The 22,480-nt window shown below is 41.5% G+C and overlaps 1 protein-coding gene across 1 annotated transcript in view; it reads left to right on the top strand.

Annotated features, from left to right (window-relative positions):
- The window catches only part of MYRFL (myelin regulatory factor like), a 78,523-nt gene that overhangs the window by 39,509 nt on the left and 16,534 nt on the right, over window positions 1–22,480 (top strand). The window contains exons 15-21 of the mRNA XM_050935529.1: window positions 1,536–1,645; window positions 13,053–13,216; window positions 13,881–13,944; window positions 17,695–17,780; window positions 18,449–18,520; window positions 18,614–18,660; window positions 18,766–18,927. Coding sequence (XP_050791486.1) covers window positions 1,536–1,645; window positions 13,053–13,216; window positions 13,881–13,944; window positions 17,695–17,780; window positions 18,449–18,520; window positions 18,614–18,660; window positions 18,766–18,927 — 705 coding nt within the window. The remainder of the gene's footprint in view (window positions 1–1,535; window positions 1,646–13,052; window positions 13,217–13,880; window positions 13,945–17,694; window positions 17,781–18,448; window positions 18,521–18,613; window positions 18,661–18,765; window positions 18,928–22,480) is intronic.

Here is a 22,480-nt window from a genome sequence, read left to right on the forward strand (position 1 = left end):
TTTGTAATTGTTTTGCTATTGCTTTCCTCTTCTTTTCCATGTTTTCTTCTCCCTTCTTCCTCAATGTTCGCTTTGAATCCATAGCTTATATTTTTACCTCTGTAACGTCTGTGTTTGCTGTTTCTTCTTTCCCATCCACTCTGTCCATCTGCTTCTCTCCACTTCCCACACTATATGGAACCAAATGGGAAGAGAAATGTTTCACATCACTGTCTTCTCCCTACCCCTTACTTGCTCTTCAACTTAAGTGTAGCAAATAACAAATTGCAAAGAGCAGATAACTTATAATTATTATTTGTATTGCAGGAGCACATGCAGACCTCAGACAGAATCAGGACCCATTGTGCTAGGGACTGTCCAAAACATATAGTAAATTACAGCCTCCTGCTCCAAATGGCTTGCAAATCTAAATAACAAGAAAGAAACAAGTTGAAGGGAAGGAGCTTCCTCATAGCCAGAAGGATGTTACCTATTACTCCTTCTCATAATACAAGAACAAGAAGATAGTCAATGAATTGAAAGGGCAGCAAATCTGCATGATCATCTGAGGGCAATGAGTTCCATAGGCTACTGTAGAGGCCAAGAATTTGGGAATTTTATAAACAATTAGACATTTATATTGACAACTAGAACATTACATTGGATGAGGTTAAAAATTAAGGATAAAAGCTCTCTTGTTTCAGGGAATCAGACAGCCTCTAACTGAAGGGGAGGTTAGGAGAAAGGTTATTCCAAAATTGTCAGTTCTGGGGTTTCTTGTACTTCCCCTTAAGCATCTGATTATGGCTGATGTCAGAAACACAGGAAATTGGGCTAGAGACCTAGCTGGTCTGTCCTATAGAGCAAATTCTATATTTCTAATTGAGCCATCCAGTAAATAATAAATATCGGTAGAAGCAGATAGTAGTTCTAGATAAGAAAGTGTGTGGTTTAGGATGGTGAAGACTAAAATAATAAAAACCTGTAACTAGAGCAGCTTGAAAATTTTCTGAGGGAATGTTTCTCCATCAGAAAATGCTATATTGTCAAAATTGAAACATTTTGTAGAAACATGCCTAGATATGGGAAAAACAAGCAAACCAGAAAGAAGTATTCTGATCAATTCTTTCAATTTTTAATTTTATATTTAGGTAATATAAAATACAAAGTCAAAACTGGAATAGAACATTTAGATTTTATCAAATGTTTTGATTGACCTATAATAATAACAATAATAATTAACATATTTTAAATTTTGGTTCTCAGGAAATTTGTTTTGTTCCATTTTGGAATGGAAAAAAAATTAAAATAGCAGAATCTCCTACAAAAAGGAAAATCTGGTTTCTGCACAGTTCGACTTGTAACTTTTAGGATAGACACATTACAGAGAATACAAATTACAATCTGACAGTAACAAAGAGTCCTGTGGCACTTTATAGACTAACAGATGTATTGGAGCATAAGCTTTCGTGGGTGAATACCCACTTCATCAGATGCAATCTGAGAGTAAATTATGTTGTGTTTTTTAACACTAGTTTTCATTATTTTGCAAACAGGAATAATAGCCCAGGAGGTGAAAGAGCTTTTACCGACAGCTGTAAAAGAAGTTGGAGATATTACCTGTGAAAATGGAGAAAAAGTAGAGAATTTCCTCATGGTTGATAAGGTACATTATTGGTTTACTGCCATTCACTTATACAGTGCTATGGTACTGGACATGAAACAGAGACTTTAAGACAAGCATTTGCTACTAAATTTTTTCAAAAATGCAAAGTGCTTTTTTGCCCAGAATCAGCCACATAAATTTTGGCATTCAGAACTACTTTGCTTTTTTTTTCCTTTGGGGAAAGGAAGCTCTGCTCTTCAACCATATTTTATTTTATTAGTCCAGCTGTAGGACTTGGTGAAGATCCTGGCTGTCTAGTAAATCAGGTTCAGTTTAATTTTTGGCTGATCAGCAAAAATCAATTTCTTTTTACTTAATAATTTGATAATGTGCTGCAGAAACATTTTTAAGGGTCTTGAGGCAAAATGCATTAAAAAGGAAATTACAGTTAAAGCAAGTTGCAAGTAAATAGTTCATCTGGATTCTTTAAATACCTGTCTGTGTTAGTCACTGGTGGTCTCCGGTGTCTGATTCAAAATTGCTGCCTTCAGTTCTCATTAAGGAGTCATGTGAAGAAGTCTATGTGGCCTGATCCTGCATGATGTTGCATGCTTGCGGACCCCTGCCCCTATGTGGAGCCCCATTGTAGTCAGTGGGGTTCAACATAGGTGCAGGAGTCTGCCCACATAGAGCTAATATTCAGGCCAGAACCTAATATGCTCCTGCCTGTCAGGGAAATCTTAGTCAGCCAAGAGAGTGAAATCTCATCACACTAACTGGATCACTAATTATAAGGCTCAAAAATAAGTAAGAAACTTCAGCTGGACCACATATTTTGTTTTTGTCAAGCTGCAACGTCAGTCTTTCAAATTTGAATTGATCTCCCCTGATAGGTATTTGACTAAGAATTTTTTCTAATTAATTGAAATCTCAATATAATATGTTAATTGAGAGATACTTACAATGAAGCGTTGCCATGTAATATTTGGATAGAGATGTCTTAAGATTGGCTGTTCTAGCTCTACTGGTATCACAACAAAAGTCTTTTGCATCAGAAAGTTTGGATTCATTTAATGGCACCTAAGAAGAATTAAGCACTTGTGGTATTTTACTTCACAAACTGGTAACTTTCTTATTCTAATTCTGTTGCTTTACACGAAATGTAAAAGCTAATTCTGTGTGTGGTGTGTGAAATGTCTCTCTTAGACTATGATCATAACTTCAAAATCCTACAATATGAAATGTATATGGTACACAGAGAAATTAACATGCTTTAATGATGAAGATAATGCTGTTAGGTTTGGACTAGATAGTGTCCTGCTATATTCTGATTTGTTGTGTTTCATAAATATGTAGTCATAAGCTGAATGTTGAATAGTCACAGAACAGTCACCCTTAGAAATTAGTGTAATCTCTCACAGCCTCTAGAGTGACAATATTAAAAAGCAGATCTTACTGTAGAAGATGCTTATGTTATAGATAAAGATTATAGATTTGTTCACATAAATCTGGGATTTGAGCAAAACTTGATTTAACAGGAAAAATTCTGCCAAAGTGAAATGAAAATTAGTAGGGGGAAGAGAACACTTATGCATATTGGTTGTAGTTATATTTGGTCTGAACAACAGCATGGCTATTATCCCATATTCATTGTTAAGTATGTCATTTCAATTTTTTGTTCTATATTTTACCGAAACCTCAGATTGTGTGTATGGAATCCTATCTACCATTAATCAAACCCACCCAGATTAATGATCATCCGTATGAAAGATCCATCAGGATTATGAAATATTCAGTATTACACTTCACCTATATCAAGTTTAGAGTAGCAGCCTTCTTAGCCTGTATCCGCAGAAAGAACAGGAGTACTTGTGGCACCTTAGAGACTAACAAATTTATTAGAGCATAAGCTTTCATGGGCTACAACCAACTTCATTGGATGTATGCAGTGGAAAATACAGTAAGAATATATACACACACACATGCGCGCGCGCGCACACACACAACATGAAACAATGGGTGTTGTTATACACACTATAAGGAGAGGAGTACTTGTGGCACCTTAGAGACTAACAAGTTTGAGCATAATTGGTTAGTCTCTAAGGTGCCACAAGTACTCCTGTTGTTTTTGTGGATACAGACTAACATGGCTGCTACTATAAGGAGAGTGATCAGTTACGGTGAGCTATTATCAACAGGAGAGAAAAAGAACTGTTTGTAGTGGTAATGAAAGTGGCCCATTTCCAGCAATTGACAAGAAGATGTGAAGAGCTGGGTGGGGGAAAGGGAAATAAGCATGAGGAAATAGTTTTACTTTGTTTCACCTATTTATATATCATATTAAGAAATGAGTTTACAAAGACAAACTTGAAAACAAGCTCTTCTTGCCTATGCTGTGGTACATATAAATGAAGTGTGTGTCAAACTCTTGTGATAGTGGTACCTGTATGCTCTTTACCTATATTCCAGAATAGTGCTGGGCAAAATTGTTTGTCTAAAACAGTTTTTCAGTGAAAAATGTGGATTCAGTGACACTGAAACATTTAGCAAACTTGTGTCATGAGCAACTTCAGTTTTCTAAAGGACCATGCAAAGAGGAGACAAGAGGCAGAAAACTCTCTCTGATGCCTATTAATTGTGGCTTAAGTTCTTATGTTCCTTCATCACAGTGGTGATGGAAGCTGTAAGAAGTTTCATTCTTGTCCTTCACTGTGTTTGTGAAGTTCAGGCCAGGCTGGCAAATTCAGACCACTCAATACTCTCCCCTCCGTAACAGGCTAGAGAGCATGTTCCACTGTTCCATTCCATTTGCGACTTGAAAAGTATTCGATTTATTTTGCAGAATAAGACTGGATCTGAACTAGTTTGCCTGCTTCTGTGGAAGCAACAAGGAGAAGATGGACACACAGGGCCGGCGCTTCCATTTAGGTGACTTAGGCAGTCGCCTAGGGCGGTAGGATTTGAGGGGGCGGCATTTTGTCACCCTTGGTGGCAATTTGGCGGCGGAGGGTCCTTCCGTGCTCCAGGTCTTCAGCAGCAATTGTGCGGCGGGTCCTTCACTCACTCCGGGACCCACTGCTGAAGTGACCCAAAGACCAGGAGCTGTGGAAGGACCCCCCGCCACAGAATTGCCGCCAACAACCAGAAGCGCAGAAGGACCCCCGCCTAGGGCACCAAAAACCCTGGTGCCACTCCTGTGGACACACTATCTTCACTGGTGGAGTTTCAACTAGTTTGGTGTTCAGGTAAAGCTGTGGGCTACGACCTCATACCTGGTGAAAACTGGGAGGGGATGTTCTAGCTTTACTATTGAAATGAATTGTTAATGCATTTGCTCTATTAGTTCAAGATGCCAACAACTTGTGAGTGATTGGTTGGCCCTTGGTCAAAAGCCATTGTTTAATGTTAGTGATGGCACCAATCTAACTACTGCTCTATACCAAATGTTCCTATTTTAGCAATGTTCATGGCAAGGCAGCTGCATCTTCACCTGGAGTTTCTAACCTCCTGGATTCCTAACCGTCTGCTTTACAGCTGTGTCACAGACCTGGCTGGAGTCTCCTTTCCAGCCACCAGCTGGACTCCTGTAAGAGGAATCCACACTTCTGTGTCCTTGAATCCCCAGGTGGTCTAAGTCTGACCTGAACAGAGTCCAGCCGCTGCCCTAATCTTTGGGTCCCTAGGCACATCTCCGAGTACAGACCTGTAGTCTAACACTCCCTCCTGAGAGCTGGAATGCTCTGGCAAGCTGCCTAGCCATTCTGGGTGCAAGGCCAACCCTTCAGACTCATTTGTGCTTAGACACATCCTCTCCCAGATATCCATACCAGGAGTGTGAAGCTTCTGGTTTACAGTTTAACTCGCTTTGGAGAAGTGAAGTAGTTGTGAAGCAGTTAACATGCAGAAATCCCTTGGCTCTGCCTGAATCTCTGCAGTCTTCCCATCTTTAGTTTCTTCCCATCTCTCTGGCCTGGTGTACACTATGAGTTTAGTTTGAATTTAGCAGCATTAAATCGAATTAACCCTGCACCCATCCACACAGTGAAGCCATTTACTTCAACATAAAGTGCTCTTAAAATCAATTTATGTACTCCTCCCAGATGAGGGGAGTAGCGCTGAAATCGACATTGCCATTTCGATTTAGGGTTAATGTGGCCACAATTTGATGGTATTGGCCTCCAGAAGCTATCCCACAGTGCACCATTGTGACTACTCTGGACAGCAATCTGAACTCGGATGCACTGGCCAGGTAGACAGGAAAAACCCCGTGAACTTTTGAATTTCATTTCCTGTTTGCCCAGCATGGAGAGCACAGGTGACCATGCAGAGCTCATCGGCACAGGTAACCATGCAGTCCGAGAATCTAAAAAGAGCACCAGCATGGACTGTACGGGAGGTACTGGATCTGATCACTATATGAGGAGAGGATTCCGTGCTAGCAGAACTACGTTCCAAAAGACGAAATGCCAAAACATTTGAAAAAATCTCCAAGGGCATGATGGAGAGAGGCCACAATAGGGGCTCACTACAGTGCCGTGTGAAAATTAAGGAGCTCTGGCAAGCCTCCCAGAAAACCAAAGAAGCAAATGGAAGGTCCGGGGCAGAGCCGCAGACATGCCACTTCTACGCTGAGCTGCATGCATTTCCAGGGGGGCATGCCACCACTACCCAAATCCTGACCGTGGATTCCGAGGAGAGGGTAATCAGCCATGGCTGAGGATTCTATGGATGGGAAAGACGAGGAGGAGGATGACGATGATGACAAGCTTGCGAAAAGCACACAGGACTCTGTTCTCTCCAACAATCAAGATCTTTTTTTCAGCCTGACTGAAGTACCCTCCGAAGGCATTATCCTAGACCATGAAGCCATGGAAGGGACCTCTGGTGAGTGTACCTTTTGTAAATATAAAACATGGTTTAAAAGCAAACGTTTTTAATGACTAATTTGCCCTGAGGACTTGGGATGCATTCATGGCCAGTACAGCTACTGGAAAAGTCTGTTAACGTGTCTGGAGATGGAACAGAAATCCTCCAGGGACATCTCGGTGAAGCTCTCCTGGAGGTACTCCAGAAGCCTTCCCAGAAGGTTTCTGGGCAGTGCACGGTAGGACACTTGACCACGCCATGCTAGTAGCAAGTAATCTGGTCTCTGTGTTTGCCAGCATTCAAGCAACATCCGTTCTTTACCTCACTGTGTTATCCACAGGAGAGTGATATTGTTCATGTTAACCTGGTTGAAATTCAGGAATTTAATTAAAGGGACAGAGGTTGCCATTCCACTGAGCTGTTTGCCTGTGGCTGAAAATAAATCCTTCCCTGCAGTTAGCCAAGGGGGGAGGGGGCGGAATTGGCGTTGAGCTTTTTGCGTTTGGCTAGCAGGGATCTTCCCTGATACCAGCCACGCAGTGGGGGGAGGGATAAAGCGATCATCCCAGAGAATTGGATGGGGGGGGGGTTAGTTTGGTTTCTGCTGCTGCACGTTAACAGGAAAACTGCAGCACTCAATGGGCTTTGCTTGGTATGTGGGAAAGGAAGGCAGTGCTTTTATGAAGGCTGCAGAAGTCAAAAGACAATGGCTTACCACAGCCGCATGCAAGCCGAATTCTGTTGCCCGGACCTGTGTCTGTGAGATCTCTAACACCAAAGCCGCAGGCACTCATTATTAAGATGCAAAATGTGACCTCGTATTGAAATCACATGTGCTATATAATGTGAATAGTGTTGCTCACCATGAAAGAGTGTAAGCATTGTTCTGTAAAATGTATCTTTTTAAATACTTCTCTCCCTTTTTTCCTCCCTCCCGCAGCTGCAAATTTTTCAAGCCTCTCTCCTCCGTCCTGAAGGTTAGCTCAGATAAGGTGGTGGGAAAAAAAGGACGCGAGACGAAATGTTCTCTGAAATCATGTAATCGACCCACAATGAAAGAGCTCATCTGAATGAGTGGAAGGACGCGGTATCAAAGTACAGGAAAGATGCCAGTGAATGTGAGGACATGGGGGACCAACGTGAGGACATGAGGGACCAACGTGAGGACAGGAGAGATGCTTGAGATGAGAGGTGGCAGCAGGAAGATCAGAGGAGGCATGCTGCAATGCTGGGGCTGCTGCGTGATCAAACTGACATGCTCTGGCATCTGGTGGAACTTCAGGAGCGGCAGCAGGATCACAGAGTGCCGCTGCAGCCTCTGTAAAATCGCCCTCCCATCTCCCCAAGTTCCATAGCCTCCTCACTCAGATGTGTAAGAACGTGGGGGGGGGAGGGTCTGTGCACCCGCCCACTCCACCCCAGTGGACAGCCCAAGCTAAAGGCTATCATTATTTTGAACTTTTGAAGTGGCCTTTTCCTTCCCTCCTATCCTCCTCCCAAACCCCACCTGGGCCACTTTGTCAGTTCTCTCCCTCTTTTTATAATCAATTAATAAAGAATACATGATTTTTAAACGATAATGACTTTATTTCCTTAGAAAGCAAACTGTGATCGAAGGGGAGGGTGGGTTGCTTACAGGGAATGAATCAATCAAGGGGGCGTGTTTTCATCAAGGAGAAACAAACAGAACTTTCACACCATAGCCTGGCCAGTCATGAAACTGGTTTTCAAAGCTTCTCTGATGTGCAACGCTTCCTGGTGTGCTCTTCTAATCGCCCTGGTGTCTGGCTGCACGAAACCAGTGGCCAGGTGATTTGCCTCAGCCTCCAAATCCACCATAAAGGTCTCCCCCTTACTCTCACAGAGATTGTGGAGCACACAGCAAGCAGCAATAACAATGGGTATATTGGTTTGGCTGCGGTCTGAGCGAGTCAGTAACCTGCGCCAGTGCGCCTTTAAACGTCCAAATGCACATTCTACCACCATTCTGCACTTGGTCAACCTGTAGTTGAACAGCTCCTGACTACTGTCCAGGCTGCCTGTGTATGATTTCATGAGCCCTGGCATTAAGGGCTAGGCTGGGTCCCCGAGGATAACTATAGGCATTTCAACATCCTCAATTGTTATTTTCTGGTCTGGGAAGTAAATCCCTTGCTGTAGCTGTTTAAACAGATTAAACAGATGACACTCTGTCATGAACCCTTCCCAGACATCCCACGTTGATGTTGGTGAAACGTCCTCTGTGATCCACCAGTACTTGCAGGACCATTGAAAAGTACCCCTTGCGGTTTATGTACTGGGGGCCCTGGTGCTCCGGTGCCAAGATAGGGATATGGGTTCCATCTATTGCCCCACCACAGTTAGGGAATCCCATTGCAGCAAAGCCATCCCCTATGACCTGCACATTTCCCAGAGTCACTACCTTTGGTAGCAGCAGCTCAGCGATTGCTTTGTCTACTTGCATCACAGCAGCCCCCACAGTAGATTTGCCCACTCCAAATTGATTCCCGACGGGTAGCTGTCTCACTTTGCAAGCTTCCACAGGGCTATCGCCACTTGCTTTTCAACTGTGAGGGCTGCTCTCATCTTGGTATTCTGGCACTTCAGGGCAGGGGAAAGCAAGTCACAAAGTTCCATGAAAGTGCCCTTATGCATGTGAAAGTTTCACAGTCACTGGGAATCGTCCCACACCTGCAACACTATGTGGTCCCACCAATCTGTGCTCGTTTCCTGGGCCCAGAATCGGCGTTCAGTGGCTAGAACCTTCCCTATTACCAGCATGATCTCCAAGGCACCGAGACCTGCGGTTTGAGAGAATTCTGTGTCCATGTCCTCATCACTCTCATCGCCGCCTCCTCCTCACCTGGTTTTTCAGGTCCTGATTCAGCATAGACTGCACAATAATGCACGAGGTGTTTACAATATTCATGGCTGCTGTCTTGAGCTGAGCAGGCTCCATGCTCGCCATGGTGTGGCGTCTGCACAGTTCACCCAGGAAAAAAGGCGCAAAACGGTTGTCTGCCATTGCTTTCACGGAGGGAGGGGTGAGGCTGTACCCAGAACCACCAGTGTCAAACCTTTAGTCCCAGATTTGGACCTTAGCGTCCAAAATATGGGGGTTAGCATGAAAACCTCCAAGCTTAGTTACCAGCTTGGACCTGGTACTTGCTGCCACCACCCAAAAAATTAGAGTGTTTTGGGGCACTCTGGTCCCCCTGAAAAACCTTCCCTGGGGACCCCAAGACCCAAATCCCTTGAGTCTCACAACAAAGGGAAATAATCCTTTTTCCCTTCCCCCCTCCAGGTGCTCCTGGAGAGATACACAGACACAAGCTCTGTGAATCCAAACAGAGTGACTCCCCCTCTCCGTTCCCAGTCCTGGAAACAAAAGCACTTTTCTCTTCACTCAGAGGGAATGCAAAATCAGGCTAGCAAATCCAACACACTCAGATCTCCCCCTGATTTCTTCCTCCCACCAATTCCCTGGTGAGTACAGACTCAATTTCCCTGAAGTAAAGAAAAACTCCAACAGGTCTTAAAAGAAAGCTTTATATAAAAAAGAAAGAAAGAAAAAATACATACAAATGGTCTCTCTGTATTAAGGTGACAAAATACAGGGTCAATTGCTTGAAAGAATATTGAATAAACAGCCTTATTCAAAAAGAATACAAATCAAAGCACTCCAGCACTTATATTCATGCAAATACCAAAGAAAAGAAACCATAGAACTTACTATCTGATCTTTTTGTCCTTACACTTAGAAACAGAAGATTAGAAAGTAAAACTACTTCTCCAAAGCTCAGAGACAGCAGGCAGACAGACAGACTCAGACACAAACTTCCCTCCACCCAGAGTTGAAAAAATCCGGTTTCCTGATTGGTCCTCTGGTCAGGTGCTTCAGGTGAAAGAGACATTAACCCTTAGCTATCTGTTTATGACAACCAGTGACAATGTTTTTTGCCCCATCAGGCATTGGGATCTCAACCCAGAATTCCAATGGGCAAAAGAGACTGTGGGAACTATGGGATAGCTACCCACAGTGCAACGCTCCAGAAGTCGACACTACCCTCGGTACATGGACGCACACTGCTGAATTAGTGTAGCCGCATGCACTCGACCTTATACAATCAGTTGCCCAAAATCGATTTCTGTAAAATTGGAATAATCCCGTAGTGTAGACATACCCTCTGTCTCTAGCTCCCTCGCTTTCCCTCTGGCCCCTGCACTATCACTGTCCTTCCCCTGTGTCTTCTCCATTGTTCTGCCCTCTCTGCAAATCTCTTGAGCTCCAAACAGTTTTCCTTCTGCTCTATTTTTCTCTCTGGGTTTTTCCTCTCCCTAATATTTCCTCTCTGGCCTTCATCCTTTCCACCATCCTACTTATGTCCCTCACTGCACACTTTACTTCCCTTGACTCTCACTTTGAGTTCTTCTTCTATCCGAGGGGCACTCCTAAAACTCTTCCTTTCCCCTGTTTTTCTCAGGGTTTCTCTTCTTACAGAACTAGATAAGTTGATGGAGGATAGGTCCGTCAATGGTTATTAGAATCATAGAATATCAGGGTTGGAAGGGACCTCAGGAGGTCATCTAGTCCACCCCCTTGCTCAAAGCAGGACCAATCCCTAGGCAGATTTTTACCCCAGTTCCCTAAAGGGCCCCTCAAGGATTGAACTCACAACCCTGGGTTTAGCAGGCCAATGCTCAAACCACTGAGCTATCCCTCACCCACCCCTAGGGTGACCAGACATCCCAATAAAATTGGGACCGTCCCGATATTTGGGTGGTTGTCCTGATACTTTGCTCTGCCAGCAGCACTCAGCTTTTTTTTATTTTATTTTATTTTATTTTGATCTGCCAGTGGACCCCCCACATGTGTCCCAATATTTTCTTCATCTCATCTGGTCCCCCTACCCACCCCATTCTACTCCTCCATAACCCCCAATCTGTTCTCTGCTCCCCACTCATAAGATTTCCCCCTCCTCTATTTCCAGCCTAGCACACTTTCTACTGCCTCCTTTTCTGTCTCCCCTTCTGCCTAAGTCAAGACTGGAGCTGAGAGAATGCTTCAGAAGTGGTTACAACATTTGTTCAAAAACAAATAACTTTTACTCTAATGGTATCCATGACTCCTATTATTCTCTTTCAGCAAACATTAATATGTGAAAATGTATTTGTGTAGCTTTCAGTGACTTTAATAGGAGATGGGGGTCTAAGAATGCAATATAACATTTGACGGTATATTGAAATAAGAGATTTGAGGTGTTTTTGTGGGACCTTGAGACTCAGTACCTCATCTTCAGTAAGGCACTAAAACTTTCATCTGCCCTTTCTTCCAAAGAAAAGATTCCTTTATTTTGCCAGGTGATTCATTTTTCTCAGTTTCTTGAAGCTACCTAGGATAGCGTCATGCATGATTTGAAGAGACCAGAAAAAGCAGCTGCTTCATATCTCTGATCTATGAACAAGAGATCACATAATTGATTTCATGGTTCCAAGCACATGACACTGTTTTGAATAAACATACAATAGTAATAGTTCAGTATGTGACTTACCATCTCTATCCTAGCTCTGGTACATGGTATTTTCAATGAAAAGGATGCATCTATGCATGTTTCTCATTTCTGCATGGCTTGAACATACTGCAACAACTCACCAATCTTTGGTAGAGTAATTGCTTCATCCAAGTCTTAATGGGAGCATTCAGATTATACATTAGCATGGGAAGGCATTTTTTTCAAACACAGCAACAAATAGCATACTGTCATCCCCACTCTTAGCACAGATCAATGAAAATTTCAGCTTAGAAATGGAGATGTGCAGGTAGTGAAATAAATACGTGCTACCCAGATGAAGGTGGCGCTAACCTTCCTAACAGAACTTTGGTACCGATGATGAATTCCTAGTGCTGGGATAAAATAAACAGGGTGTTAGAACTGCTGGCTTGTGCAATGAGCCAGCTGAAATGTATGGGAGTTTACAAGAAGGTCATGGGAGGCCTTCTGGCAGAGTCTATGTAGTAGCATTTATCCTGTTATAGCTAAATACTTTTCTATCTCTTCCCTAGAAGTAGCACCAGGGACTCTTTCCCATCTCTCTCTCTCTCACTCGCTCTGACTCTTTTGGAAGTTCATGTTTGGTTCACAGGATAGGCATCTGAGCTAGTTAGCCCATCCCATAGCTAACTAAGTCAATGAGGACATAAATCCTGGAGACAGCGTTAAACTGCAATGACATAAATCAAAATGTAGATGCTTGCCATGACACTTCCAGTGGCTAAGTTTCAGCAAAGTGTGAATTCAAGACAAATTTTAGACTCAGGTCGGCACAGTTCTTCAGCTCATTCACTATCTTTCTTGTACAAGTGCTCATATCCAATTTACCACAAATCGAACACAAGCACTTTCTCAACGTAGCTAGCAATCCAGCAAAAGAATTTTATTGTCCCAAGCAACCTCACATTTATTTTGAATTAATTTGTGTTTGTATCTTAAATGCTCAAACCATCTTTGGATGGGTGAATTCTATACACATTCTTGGTTGTTACATCTCATTGATTTATACAGTACATCTCTCTCTCCCTTTTTTTTCTTTCATTCCTCAGGATCAAATTTTTATGGAGAATGTTGGTGCAGTTAAGCAGCTTTGTAAACTAACTAACAACCTTGAAATCAGGATAGAAGAATTGGAAGCGTGGAGTAGAAAACTGGCCAAGCTGAAACAGATAAGCAGTTTGAAGTCAACAGTCAGTGAAAAGAGCACATTCAGGTATCCCAGGATCAATTTGGGAGAATTGTCTGATGATTGCGATACCGGAGATGATAAAACAGCCTGGGTGATAAAAGTTAGAAGTAATTTAGTCTGGTGGGGGTTTCCTTTCATTTCCAGGTACTCTCTTACTTCTGAATTTTGTAATTATTTTTTAATTCAAATCATGTGCACTCAAGAAATAGAAAAGCTTTGTATTAAGTCACTTCTTTTTTCAAAATTGAGTATCTCCATGTTTGAAAAGCGGCAGCTCAGTAGCAATCATTTCTGGAAGCTCTGCAGCCTAATAAAATAAGGGCTGAATGACTCCGGTCATAAGCCTGTAATAGCAATTTCCAAGTTAAGGGAAATCTACAAAAACCTCTTTGATGAAGAAAATCTTCCTAACAATTTGTGTGAAATTGATGAGCATTTCATATTTCCAAATCTTTTTCAATTTTTCTTTGAAAATAAATGTAGCATTTAATAGCATGTACCTGAGCAAGTTGACTAGTGCCCTTTGTTCCTGAAAACAAAGCTATGGCCCCTCTGACTTTTTTGTTCTTTTAAAATGTTGCTATCACAAAGGAATATAACATTAAAATCCTACTCAGAAAACATCCCTTTTCCATTTATTACTGCTGAAACACTTGAATGGTAATGAGGTTTTTTTTGTATTTTACAGCAAATATAGTCGAGCTCCTAGTCTTTTACCACCAAGAAAACCAGTCCCTATACAACACAGTAAGGTGAGTGAAATGTAATATTGTGTATGTGTGTGTGAGTTCTTTATGAGGCTTAGGCCTAGTCTACACTACAGAGTTAGGCTGATGTAAGGCAGCTTATGTTGACCTGACTCTGTAAGCAGATACACTAAAATGTGACTCAGACCAGTGTAACTCACCCATTATCTCCACAAGAGATGTAGCACTGAAGTCGATGTAGTGAGGTTGATGCAGTTTCAGTGTAGACACTGTGTTGCTTATATCAACTGTTGCTGCCTTTCAGAAACCATCCCATAATACCTAACACTGGCAGTTAAATTGGTGCAAGCGCTCCTGGTGAGGATGCACACTGCCAACGGGAGGAGTGTAGTATGGACGTGTAAAACCAGTTCAGATACTGCAGTGGTTGTACATCAATGTAACCTTGGTAGATTTAATTTTGTAGTATAGCCTTGCCCTTAGACATAAGTGGAAATGGACATTGGTGGAAATGTGTTTTTTTTTTTAAAACATATGTTAAACCCCATTGAAATGCATTTTTTCAGATTGCATGAAAAATGGTATTCATGCCTCTAAAATAGAATTACATGAAATTGGAATTCCACTACCCTGTTTGTTTAGTGCAATATGAATCGCTTATAACCAGGACAAAGTGCCACAGAAGAGCAAGAGAACAAATCTAAGTGAATGTATGTAACAAAACAGTTAGTTAATTTTGGGGAGAAAACTGTACCCCTTAAAAATCAGGAATAGTTCACCAATGCAAGAAAGACATGAGAGAAGTTCTTCCTAGGATCTGAAATTTGTGGCTCCAATAAGAAGGAAGTGTGTATGAAGCCTTGTAATAGATCCTGCCAATATATTTGAGTCTTAGTCTATCATCGTTCTTTGTGATACCTACTTACCATTTCTCTATGGCTCAGTGGTTGAACCCCCTGTATTGTACTAGCAGCAAAGAGTCCTGTGGCACCTTATAGACTAACAGATGTTTTGGAGCATGAGCTTTCGTGGGTGAATACCCACTTCGTAGGATGCATGTAGTGGAAATTTCCAGGGGCAGGTATATATATGCAAGCAAGAAGTAGGCTACAGATAACGAGGTTAGTTCAGTCAGGGTAGATGAGGCCCTGTTCTAGCAGTTGAGGTGTGAAAACCAAGGGAGGAGAAACTGGTTTTGTAGTTGGCAAGCCATTCACAGTCTTTGTTTAATCCTGAGCTGATGGTGTCAAATTTGCAGATGAACTGAAGCTCAGCAGTTTCTCTTTGAAGTCTGGTCCTGAAGTTTTTTTGCTGAAGTATGGCCACCTTAAGATCTGCTATAGTGTGGCTAGGGAGGGTGAAGTGTTCTCCTACAGGTTTTTTGTATATTGCCATTCCTAATATCAGATTTGTGTCCATTTATCCTTTTCCGTAGAGACTGTCCTGTTTGGCCAATGTACATAGTAGAGAGGCATTGCTGGCATATGATGGCATATATTACATTGGTGGATGTGCAGATGAATGAACTGGTAATGGTGCGGCTGATCTGGTTAGATCCTGTGATGGTGTCCCTGGTGTAGATATGTGGGCAGAGTTGGCATCGAGGTTTGTTGCATGGATTGGTTCCTGAGTTAGAGTTACTATGGGGCAGTGTGCAGTTACTGGTGAGAATATGCTTTAGGTTGGCAGGTTGTCTGTGGGCGAGGACTGGCCTGCCACCCAAGGCCTGTGAAAGTGTGGGATCATTGTCCAGGATGGGTTGTAGATCCCTGATGATGCGTTGGAGGGGTTTTAGCTGGGGACTGTATGTGATGGCCAGTGGAGTCCTGTTGGTTTCTTTCTTGGGTTTGTCTTGCAGTAGGAGGCTTCTGGGTACACATCTGGCTCTGTTGATCTGTTTCCTTATTTCCTCGTGTGGGTATTGTAGTTTTAAGAATGCTTGGTGGAGATTTTGTAGGTGTTGGTCTGTGTCTGAGGGGTTAGAGCAGATGCGGTTGTATTGTACTGTGTTTCCTCCTTCAGGTTCCAAAGCTATTGTGGTGGGAAAGTTAGAACATGCAAAGTGTGCAACAGGAAGTCACAGATATGGCCGGGGGGACTCCCTCTGTAACAGCAGTGTTCACTGTATTCTGATACAGAAAAGAAAGTTCCATTGCACATGCCCTGAAAGGGTTAAAGGGCATGTGTTGAACTACTTTGGCACATTCTTCTCAGTCTGATACCTCTAGTCCTGCCATTTCATATCACCCATCGCTATCACTGGTGACAATGTGCGCTCACAGGTGATGGGACAAAGCACTCTGTATCCAGTACTGATGATCCTCAATCTCTCCATTGTTGATTACAGATTGCTCTCGCCCCTCGCTCCACCGATATGGCCACCAGGTGCCCGTTATCTACCGGGTAATGAGCGTTGGAATAGGGCGGAGGTTCGATCACTGGATGCCCCGGGGGGGGGTGACAAGTGCCCAAGGGCAGTGACGGGGATAACGCAAGCAATCAGGCGTAGTGTTAAAAATTAAGGATTTATTAAATGAGTCACAGATAAGGATAAGGGATAACACAATTAGTTACAGCTTGGGCTTACAATATAATACTAGAACAAATAACACAAACACTACAATTACAAATAGAAGTTGGCCCTGGTATTTTTCTAAGTCCCAATAATTATTCAGGTCGTCCCAGGGGTTAATAAAAGTGATATTGGTGCTGTTAGTACTCATAAATGCAGCAACTAATCTTAGTAGACACAAATTGCTAGGCTCAACTGGTCCCCCTTGCGTTCAAGGTTTCCTGGTCAACGGGTTTCCCCTAGCAGGAGCCTTGGGGCGGCTGGAACCAGTCTCTGCCTCTTATCTAGCAACACAGATATACAGATATCCTTAACAACTAATTATACTTACACATACAAACCACAAAAGTTTCATTACGGCCGGCAAGCAGTCAGGCTCTGGGGAATGCGTGAGCCAGGAGAGAGCCAGGTTGATCAGGCCTGGATACGGTTCGACGGGAATTCGAGTTCTCTCTCCCCCCGTCCCCGGGAGGGGGTCAGGAATATATAGCGAATTTTTCGTCATAATTTGTGATAAGCCAATTGCGGGGTCGCGAGTGGCTTATGCCCATACAAGGGAGGCAGTCGGGCCCCTACATCCTTACCCAGGAAGCAACCGTCGTGAGGGGAACTTCGTCCCCTCAGGCCGGCTGACCACAAGGCTGCCTTTCCTGTTACAAGTTCTGCTTTCCGAGCAGCTACGTGATCAGTGGCAGCTATGGGGGCTGGGGGAAAAATCCGTTGGGGGTGGAGGCCGGAGCACCAGCTGCCTGGCCCTAGGGCCCAACTTGGGGGTCCAACATCCATATTCTGAGATCATTTTTCATCCTGATCCAAATGTGCTTTCTTTCCGTATTTATATCAGATTCAGTTAAACCTCATCCTGGGCACATCCTGGAGGTCCCTCCTGTCTTAGATGTGGTTGCCATCAATTAATTTCTTTGGTTTAAACAAAGGGATTTTATAGGCGTTTCCTCCAGGAGTGAATATAGCAGCCAAAGAAAGCAGTATTTTCTGTGATTATTACCAATGCTAATCCATTTTGGGGACAACATTCTTTCCCTTTTCCCCATCTTTCCATTTCCCTGAACTAGTGACTTCTGTGATAGTCCTGCCACCAGTCCATTAGGAGACATGGGACTCCATTTTAGGGAAAATTAATTTTATTAGTTATTTATCAACTGACAATTTGTTGGCTACATATTACTGGGTATTTCATGTCAGCTTAATGCTTTTTTTCCTAGGTTTGTTTTTCTGAGAAAAAACAGTTATGGTCCAACAGGGTTTTCCAGATCACTGTAATAGCTTTGATTGCTGTTATGGCACTATGGTAAGAAATACATTGTTCACACAGTTTGTTTCTTCTGTTGCCCCCACCTCTTATCCCTTCAGAAATCAGATTCTGGTTGTCCATAAACATTGGCTCAAAAGAAACATTTTAAATTAGAATTTGGAGCTCCTTGCAGTAACAGTTGCAAAAAATGAGCACAGTGTTTTCTCTTCACTACTAATTCTCTGTGTATGGAATATGCTCAATTTAATAACTTGATAATACATGTGCCTCTAAATGTGGCAAAGTCAGAATATTGTTAGGGTTGCCTGTTCTGGTTTTTTAGTCTAGAAATATTCTGGTCATACACCCCTAGAAAAGGGACAAGAATATTATTACTGCAGTGTCCTCAGCTAATGCTATAGTACTTTTGATACGGGAAAGTTGAGCATATTTTCTACTGTATTTACAAATGTATTGTTGCTGTTACCTCAGAGGAGCTCTTTTCCCACAATACAATACTTCAACCCATACTTGGAAAGGAACACACAAAAAACTGCTGGGTCCTTATACCAGCTAAAGGCCTGATCTAAATTGAGTCAATGAGAATCTTTCTATTAATGTCAATGGGCTTTGGAAGAAGGTTGTGCTTGCTGTTGAGATCCTATTAATACTGTGTATGCATCAGATGATGGGTATGAATGTACTGACTAATTATCTTTTTACAGTGCCTTGACAATATCCACCCTCTACATACTTAGCATAGAAGAGCAAGACATTAGTCAAAATCCCATTCACAGGCAAGTAGAAAACTATTATGACTTCTGTTTCAATAAACAACTTCTGCAGACATTTTGTAACTAATTGTTTTTCTTTTTCTTCTCCTTCACCAGCAATGCTACAAATTCCATTACGCAGCCTCCATACACCACCGTGGCAGGTACTGTATCTGTTACTCTTCCGTATGATATGACTTTAATTTCTGTGCTTCTGCAAAAAGTCAAGAGACAAAGAGCACTATTGAAGAGTTTGTTGTTCTTTGTAGCACTCAGTAACAGCACAGCTTCTCCAACCATGACACCCAGCATTACAATCCCTGAAGTGAATTTCTGTGGCATCTTGCCTTGTGACAAGACCTATTGCTGTTCAATTCATCAAACACACAGAAAAACCCCAAGGTACCAGACAACGACGACAAAGGAGGAGAGTAAGTTGAAACATGAATTGCTATTACTGTTAGAGCTGGGCTGGAAATGATTTTTTCCTTCCTAGAAATTTTTTTGAGATTTCAAAATCAGTTTCCTGTTGTGCCCCAGGATAAAACTGAAAGCTTTTGAAAGTTTTCATTAAAAAAACAGAGCGCGAGAGAGACACACACCTCAGAATAGCCAATAGCCCAGTTGCATTCAGCTGGGATGCAGGAGGAGCAGGTTCAAGTCCCTGCTCTGAATCAAATAGAACAGGGGCTTGAACCTAGATACCCCATATCCAAGGTGAATGCCCTATCCACCAGGCTATTCTGTGGTGGGTAAAAACTGTATTGAGAATAAGCACTTAGGATCAAATTTCTAATGGTATTTTGGCACCTAAAGATGCAAATAGGCACCTAGTGGAATTTTCAAATATGATTAGGTCATTTGAAAATCCCAGTGGTCACCTGTCTGCATATTAAGGCATTAGTCTATAATATCAAGTTGAGAGCACTTCTTACTAGCCAGTTATACTTAGTTAATGACCCAAGGTGAAACTAGGAGCAGCTAAATCCTTTAATAAGCCATCAGATACTTTTGACAATGAATTGACTGGAAGTGGTGGAGGTGAAGTAACTCGTGTTAAAAACTGATCAACGTGGCACAGTTCTGATGTGATATTTTCTCAGGGCAAGCATAGTAATTTCACTGCCCCAAAAGTGAAATGTAAAGTAATAAAAAAGAAGAGCTTTCTCACCAGGTACGGTTTTCCAAGCACTCTGATCTTAAGAGATGGCATTCAGAGACAGTGCGTTGTACAATAAAATAATACTTGTCACTAAAATATGTTTCTTCGTATTCTCTCTACTATATATATGGGACCTTAGGTAGTAGCAGAAAGTGGCAATTGGTAGCTGATGGCATTGTAACATTAAATGAGGCCCAACCTGGCAAATGCTCAAGACTTGATTTTCTCTTTACTCTTAGGGTTAGGGTTACACTTAGGGTTAAGGTTTACACTTAAAACTGAATGTTGGTACTTTTAATCCCAACATTCATTCTCCTTTGTTCCCTTTTTGTTGACCTGAGGATTGGGCGCTAACCAGTCAGGCTGCCAGGGCATGAATGCTTGCAATGACCACAGTGGTGTAGTCCCTATGGAACTGAGTTAAATGACATGACTTTCACAATGTCAAGGCGGAGCTAATGCTGCATCTCACACTGGCCCTGAGAGACCCGTACAAGATATTTATAGTACTTCACAAGGGAATTCAGTCAGGAGAAAGATTCTGGGCCTTGAAATAAGGAGAGTCTTGTATTTGTAATGATCTAAAAGGAGCAACCAGTACTGAAGTCCAGGACCCAGATCTGCAAAGGTCCTGGGTAGGCAGCAGGACTTGACTCTTCTTGGCATCTGGCATAGAGACCTGGTAAAGGTACATTTAAGTTGTCTATATGCTCCATGATCCTAGTTCAACTTCTATGGATAGGCTATGAAAATCTTGCAACTCAATATGCAGTTTCAGTGGTGGTGACTCCTTGCCTGGTATTTGTATAATAAAATGCTGTCCTTTATTGTTTTCTAGGGCTGTCAATTAATCACAGTTAACTTATGCGATTAACTCAAAACAAATTAAAATAATTAATCTCGATTAATTGCAGTTTTAATCATACCGTTAAACAATAATAGAATACCAATTTAAATTTATTATAAATATTTTGGATGTTTTTCTACATTTTCAAATATATTGACTTAAATTACAACACAGAATACAAAGTGTAAAGTGCTCACTCTATATTTTTATTACAAATATTTGCATTGTAAAAAAGAAAAGAAATAGCATTTTTCAGTTCAACTCATACAAGTACTGTAGTGCAATCTCTTTATTGTGAAAGTGTAATTTACAAATGTAGATTATTATTGTTATATAACTGCACTAAAAAACAAAACAATGTAAAACTTTTGAGCCTACAAGTCCACCCAATCCTATTCTTGTTCAGCCAATTACTAAGACAAACAAGTTTATTTACATTTACAGGAGTTAATGCTGCCCACATCTTATTTACAATATCGCCTAAAGTGAGAACAGGCATTTGCATGGCAATTTTGTAGCCAGTATTGCAGGGTATTTACAAGTCAAATATGCTAAACATTGTCTCCCATAAATGTAAACAAACTAGTTTATCTTAGCTATTGGTTGAACAAGAAGTAGGGCTGAGTGGCTCTAAAATTTTACATTGTTTTATTTTTGAGTGTGGTTTTGTTTTTAAAAAAAAGTAGCTCTTTCATAAGAGATTGCACTACAGTACTTGTACGAGGTGAATTGAAAAATACCATTTCTTTTGTTTCTTTTTTACCATGCAAATCTTTGTAATTACGTTATTTTTTAAGTGAGCACTGTACACTTTGTATTCTGTGTTGCAACTGAACTCAGTATATTTGAAAATGTAGAAAACATCCAAAAATATTTAAATAAATGGTATTCTATTATTGTTTAACAGTGCAATTAAAGCTGATTAATTGTGATCTTTTTGAATATTGCGATTAATCAAGATCAATTTTTTTAATCATTTGACAGCACTCTTATTTTCAAATCATTGCTGTTAGTAGGAAAGTAGTGGTTCTTCTGATTCCAGGTGAACTAAGTCCTTTAAGAGTCATAGCTCAACACAATACATTAAAAAGGACAGTCCTGAATGATTTGTATTACTCTGAAACTTGAATGAGTATCAAGACTTTCTTAATTAAAAATACACTAATCTAATTAAATAAATGAGAGAACTCGAAGAAAAAGAAAAAGCTGTCATCTCCATCTGGGTATCTTTCATATTAGATGATGAGAGCACATTCTTATAGCAGGAAAAAAAGATACACAGAGCAATACCTACTGTTAGAATCTCATGCTCTAAATAGCATGAAGTGTGGATCCAAGAGTGAAAATCTGCTCAGCACACAAGCTACTGAAATATCTCAAATCTACAGCAAGCTTAATGAAGCTGAATAGATCTCCCAAGCGGATGGTAATAATGTCAGTAATCAACCAATTGCAGAGAAAATCAACAAGCGTCTTAGTGTAGTTGTATCTAAAACAAATACGAAGGACAAGGTTGAACAGACCAAAAAGCTGAAAACTAAACCCAGGGAAATAATCAGGACAAAGGTGTATTTTAAGGAATCATTTCATCAGTCTAAGAAAATAATCTCTGAAGGCTACAGCTGTTTGCACATACAATGAAACTGAATGCAAAATCCAGACTGCATTTCAGTGGGGCTTTTCCCTGATGCCCACGCACACTCTCACTTTGTGGGTACCAACAGCAGTGCATACATTCTTGGGTGCACAGATGCTTTCAGTGCAGATCCTATCTATGTACATCTCAGATTTGCTTAAAATGAACAGTTGTGCTAGTGAGACTCAATTGCTTCAGTGTTCAAGAACAGCAGAAACAAAAGCATGTCCAAGCCAGGCCAAAGCAATTCATAAAAAAAAGTCAGCAGATTTTCACAGATTACATTTTATAGCATTTGCCTCACTCTAGTTGAACATGGTCCATTTTCCCACACATTAT

Source organism: Gopherus flavomarginatus, chromosome 1, assembly GCF_025201925.1.
Source record: "Gopherus flavomarginatus isolate rGopFla2 chromosome 1, rGopFla2.mat.asm, whole genome shotgun sequence".
NCBI lineage: Eukaryota > Metazoa > Chordata > Testudines > Testudinidae > Gopherus > Gopherus flavomarginatus.